The sequence below is a fragment of the Aptenodytes forsteri genome, unplaced genomic scaffold (genome assembly GCF_000699145.1).
Source record: "Aptenodytes forsteri isolate BGI_AS27 unplaced genomic scaffold, ASM69914v1 Scaffold171, whole genome shotgun sequence".
Lineage (NCBI taxonomy): Eukaryota > Metazoa > Chordata > Aves > Sphenisciformes > Spheniscidae > Aptenodytes > Aptenodytes forsteri.
In genome coordinates this window covers 377,933-383,801 of record NW_008794211.1, presented here as the reverse complement: position 1 = coordinate 383,801, position 5,869 = coordinate 377,933, and the positions used below count along the sequence as shown (strand labels likewise).

At 52.4% G+C, this 5,869-nt stretch overlaps 1 protein-coding gene across 1 annotated transcript in view; it reads left to right on the top strand.

Moving 5' to 3' along the window:
• SIM1 (single-minded family bHLH transcription factor 1) overlaps positions 1-5,869 on the top strand; it is a 48,922-nt gene that overhangs the window by 6,457 nt on the left and 36,596 nt on the right. Inside the window, exons 2-3 of the mRNA XM_009285174.1 lie at positions 4,611-4,693; positions 5,779-5,869. Of these exons, the coding sequence (XP_009283449.1) occupies positions 4,611-4,693; positions 5,779-5,869 (174 nt within the window). The remainder of the gene's footprint in view (positions 1-4,610; positions 4,694-5,778) is intronic.

Below are 5,869 nucleotides of genomic sequence, written 5' to 3'. Positions count from 1 at the left end.
GCTGCCCCTCAAAGCCTGGCCCCCCCAAAGAAGCGGATCTGGAGCTCAGGCTGGGAGCTCCACTAAGTGATTTTTAAACGGGTACGTCAAATCGCCCGCTCTGTCGTTGTTTTCGCTACCGTGGATCCGGATTGCGCTGAGACTTCATGACGGATAGTCCGCTGGGGAAATCGTAGTAACCCCTTTTAAAAGCCGGCAAATCAACACAAAGTAGGTAAGGGCTTGCATCTTCTGGCCACCCCACCCTCACCGTCCACTCCCGCCCCCCTTTGCTATTGCCAGACAAAGGAGGGGGTCGAGGTGGGTTCTGCGCTGCAGATGCTCACAGAGGGACAAGTAACCCAGAGATCAACCAGGGCCAAGGAGCTGCCCGGGCCTCCCGGAGTCTCATTTCCCTGCGCCTGCCTTCCTCTGTCTTTGCCTAGATCAAATTAGAAATGATTGAGGAATCTCTTCCCCCTTCCGTGGGACAGAGGAGCTTCTTGCGACAATATCGCCACTGGGTAGGGACGACATCCACCCAACCCCTCCATTGGCTGCTGACATCAAGGCTTGCATCAATCAAACGATGAGGGGAAAGACAGGGCCAACGCAGCCGAGCGCTGCGGCGCTGGCCGTGAGCCTGGCTTGGGGGGCAGGCTGTCGGTGGGGACCGGCTCGCCTAGCGCCGGGGGTGGGCACGGCTGGGGAGACGGCATTTCACGTGGACTCGCCGGTGTAGCCGTCCCATGAAACCGACTGAGATGCTTTTTGATGTGGAAGGCGCAGTGGTTTTCCATTGGGAAGTGCTGAGAGAAACGATGAGGCAGCACTCCCGCTCCGAGCAGGATCCGCGCAGTCTCGGCGCATACTGTTAGGTAACGAGACTCTTGTTCGCAAACTAAGCAAGAGCCTGGCTAAAATGCCTTGCCCTTTTTTTTTTTTTCCCCCCTCCTTCCTCCTGACGGTGAACACTTTCTTGTGGCCCAAATTGTTTATCTTCTTAGGGAAAAAAAAAAAAATCCTCGAGTGGAGGGGATTGTTAGGTAGCAGCCTATAACCTATATTTTGTCAAGAGTATCAAATTCATTCCGAAAGAAAAGCTCGATCCATTTATTTTTGCTGCTTGAATAACACAGCTGGATGATGCCTTGAGCTTACGCTAGACGATTGCTCATCATTCATTCGCCAAGAACTGGCCTAAATGGTGCCTGTGGGATTAGGTCAATTTTAGTGGATCTACTTCGCCTCATTTGGTTACTAATTGGTTTCTTGTTTTATAAATCGAAATCTCATTTTCAGGAAATTACAGAACCCACGCAGCCAGTCCATTGAGGTAATCCGTGGGTCGGGAGTATTTAAATGGAAATGGTTCTACAATGCATCAAGTATTAAGCAAGAGTAAAACTTCGCCTCTATTTCCAAATGAAATGTGAGCTCGCTAGCTCCTTAGATCCATAATAGATACATCCCTTCTAAGGCTACTTATGTAAATATGATAAACCAGACCTTGGTGGGGGAGGGGACGCAGGGAAGAAAGCAAATTTTATCTGCTAAGGTTAATGTGGCATATCTTGGAAATCTTCCAAAATAGATTATGTTTTGCTTTGTCTTCGGCCACTTTAGCTGGGAAAATCCTTTGCCTAAAAACGATTTAGTTATCCCTCCCCTCACAAAGCTGCTTGTTTCTATTCCAAACCTATTATGCTGTTGGCTCTCCAAATTACAAGAGAATCTTTAGATCTTGTTTCCAAGCGTAATCCTGAAGTAAAAGGGAGAGCTGATTTCCTTGTTTTGTTTTAAATAGACAATCAAAGGATTTGCAGAATTTTCTGCGGTAGGTCAAGTGCAAGAAATCACAGTTTGCCCCCTCGATGAAAGGAAATTGGATGTTAAAGCGAATAGACGGGGGAAAAAATAAAAGGGAATATTAATGGAGAGGTTTTCTCGTATAATCTTTAAAAACAGTATTTAAGGGGCATCAGGAGAGCCCGTCGATTTGGGAGAGGCTGGGCTTGGCAATGAATAGAAATAGTCTCCGACTTGAAAGTGCTGAAACATCTGGGAAGTACAAAGAATCGTCTCATGTGATAGGATTTCAAAAAGCCGGTTCAGGTAGACAAGTGAAAACGTTTAATTATAAACCATTAACAGACATAGCCCAGCAGCGCGGGCTTTCCACCTGAAACACAGCGAGGAGTTCAGCGCCCCGTGAAGAACCGCCTTCCCGGGGGGAGGTTAACCTGTAAAGCCCATGAGCTGTTCATTAACCCGCGGGGGTCGGGTTATTTTCCCTTTTAGAAGAAGAATAATTAGAGCCGTAAACTTCGATTAATAAACAACTTAAATCATAGGCGGGGAGCGCGGATTTAGCCCTGAACACAGAAACCTGTCATTCAGATTTCCCTCCAGGTGGGGGGACGTCGCAAGGAGCCGCCTCGGCCGCCTCTGCTCTGACGGGCCGTCCTGGCTCCCCAGCAGAGAAACCTCTGAGGAGCTCGGGAAAAACAAATGTACCGCGGGTTTTTCTCTCTTTCCCTGGAAGCTGTGCAAGATTCGCCAGCTCCTTGCTGATTTCGGGGGGGCGGGGGTGACCCTCCGTCCTGGCGGCTGGCTCCCCGGGGGGCGGGCAGAGGTGCCTGCGGAGCCCCCCCGCTCGGGGGGGGGGGGGGGGGGGGTGAAGCCCGGGGACTCAGGAAAAAGTCACTGGGTCCCCGTTAATTGGCGTGGAGGAATTAATGGGAAGGAGCCTGGTTTCGGCTGGCACCCTGGCACGTGCTGGGGCTGCGAGATGGGGGCCGGGCCAGAGAGATGCCCCTGCCTTTGTAGGGCCATGAAGTTAAGGAGGAAGGAGGGAAGTGTAGGAGCGGTGAAGAGACAAGTTGGCGTGAAGGGGTGAATGACGAAGGGGGGAGAAAAGAGGGAAAGGTGGGGAAGGGAGGGGCGCACCGCTCTGCCGCTTCGGCGGTGGGGGAGGGCGGGCGAGCGCCGCCGTGGGATGCCCCGCTCAAACAGCGCGGGGGAAATCGTTAGCTTTGTTTAGACCGGCAAACACCTGGGTGAAGCCGGTCAATAGCGAGGGATGCCCGCGGCTGCCTGCTGTCGCCACCTCGCCTGTTTGCCTCGAAATAACCGGAAAACGGGGTCTTGCCTTCCCCGAGCCCGCCCTGCGGGAGGGAGACCTCGCCGGCTCGGCTCTCGCCTCCCCCAGGCGATCCGCACCTCAGCCATCAGTCAAGATTTGTACTTTTTTCCTCCCTTTTACTTTATCTTAGTGTCTGTGCGTGTCAAGCTGAGCCTTATTTCGTGGCATAAGCGTAAAAGGTTTTAACTGCCCCGTTTAAATTATTTCAGCAACAACACTCTGAAAAGGCATCGCTCATAAGTAGTTTTACTCCGGTGGAATAATTTCCATCCGGCCTTTATTCCCCCTCACTTTGCATAGGAGAAAACAAGCTGCGTCTGAAATTATTCCCCCTCACTTTGCATAGGAGAAAAGCGTCTGAAGCGTTAGACGGGTCCGGAGGGATCCCTTTCTGGAGGGGGCTGTTTTGGAGGCAGATCATCCCTTCTGCGGAGAGAGCCGTCCCGCCTGCCAGAGCAGCGGGGAGGAGGGAGGGAGGGGAAGGGAGGCGAATGCCGGAGACCGGGCTTCGTGGGGCCGGAGGGAGGACGGCCCATGCCGTCGGACAGTGACTTGCCTGGGCCGCCCCAGAAGCGCCTTACCGCAGCCGTGAAACAGCGACAGGTAGTTCGCTTTTCGTGGGCTTGAGTGGGGATCACTAAAGGGGAAAGCGTTTTAACACGGGGCTCGGGGAGAGGTGGAGGAGTCGCATCTGGTCGCTCCTCTCCCCCTCCCCTTACCCAGATCGGTGATTACAAACCTCCCAGGTGAGAGGACGGTGGCCCCGAAGAGAGAAAGAGGCAGGAGGTCACAGATCAAACTGGAGAGTGATGTCTGGCGAGCGGGGGGTCTAAGCCCATCCTTGTCACTCCCCCTCCGAAGCCTGCTGGCTAATTACCCGGCAGGTTGTGGCCGAGCTCTGCCTTCTGCAGGGGGAGGAACCACCCGCAGGCAGCGCTCAGGTGCTGGCGGGACCGATCCGCATCGCTGGCCTGGCCGCCGCCGAGAGGTTCCTCTTCCCAGGGACCGCCGTGCCACGTTAACCTCGTCCTTCTCTCGACATCAAAGGCTTCCCCCAGCACACCCCTTTCTTTCATTTTGAATAGCTCTCAGCGTTGTCCGGGATCCCTTCGGTGACTTTAGGAGAAAGGCGCTTTCCCTGAAGTTCAAGGAGCCGGTTCTCAGTAGCCGAGGGCAGCACTCAAAAGCCCTTTTATCTGGCACGCTATTTCGCTTAGGTCTTAGGAATGAACTTAATCGTTAACTCAAAATAGGTATTTTGGTATCTTTCTCTCACGGGAGTTAGATCTTTAAAAAACCCCAAAACACAAAAGAGGCTTCTCTGTGCAACGAAAGCACGTCTAGTTTTCCGAAGATTATATGTATGCGTGTTTTAGAGCGAATACAACCAAAAAAATTGAAAAAAAGAGAAGTTCCTCTCCAGCAGGCCAACACGAGTCAATTTTTCATCTCCTCACCTTACTTTTTTTGTGTCTTAAATACACAGGACTCGGAGAAGCCTGGGGCCACTCTAGCCGAACCAGCCCGCTGGATAACGTTGGACGGGAACTGGGATCCCATCTTTTGCAGGTAGTGGTCTGGAAACGACAGCCATATGGTATTAATGATTAAAGAAATCATTCCCTCTTCTGAGCCTTTAATTGCCACCTTGACTAATTTTTAACTGTTCACGTGGACGTGGAGGGGGAGGGGGGGGGGGGGGGGGGGGGGGGTGGGGGGGGGGAACTTCAGAAACACGAACCGTCGCGGTTGAATGTGGTGCGTTGTAATGGGGCTGTGGTTTGCTACCTCCGGGTCCTTTGCCCCAGCACTGGCCGACACAGGGACCGCAGCGAGGGGTTCACAGCATATCCCGGTGTTTCTTCTGGGACGAGAGAACGGGAGCATGACTTTTCCCCAAATTATTAACAAGGTGACAAGTCCCGGCAACGCGCCGAACCTCAGGGTGGTGTGGAGTCAGGGAGAGGCTCTAGAGACAAGTTGGAGGAGGCTGTCCTGGACAGAAGGGCTCAGCAGGCACAGAAATTAGCATAGACACAAATCAGGTAGGACACGTTTGAAAACTCACTGCGGTCTGAAATATTAAGGAATATTAGCGGTTACCACCACCACTACGCATTTTTGGTGGGGTTGTGTGGCCTTTTGGGGGCCTATTCTGCCCTCGGCACACCCAGAAGCCCCATCTACGCCTGCTGAAACGTGCCTGACAGATTGTCTCGTCCCTTATTTACACTGCGGAGAGTTTTAGATCCTCCTCGCTCGCTTAAAGTCTCCTTAACAAATATCCAAGCGCTAAACCCCCAGTGATATTTGAAATGGGATAGAAGTACTCAGGATTTCTGGGACTGACATATTAGTCACCGGGTAGCCAGGACCTCTTCTTAGATACTTCCCAGGCACTTTGCATTGCTTTTGAGCTCGGTCCCTCTGAGAAGTGGGTTGTACCTCAGGAGCCCAGGAGCTTTAGAGGGATTCCTGTCCAAGACTTGCCCATTTCCTTCCAACTGTGTGAATAATCGCAGCCTGAAGAGGGATGCCTGTTTGCTAAAGTAAATCCGAGGGACAGGTACTTCATGAATCTGTCTTCATGGGTGGATCTATCTGGCTATCTATTGATATATTTATACTTCCCGCCCCTCAACCCTTTTCTGCAGACGTTGGACGGTTTCATATTTGTCGTGGCTCCGGACGGCAAGATCATGTACATCTCGGAGACCGCCTCGGTGCACCTGGGCTTGTCGCAGG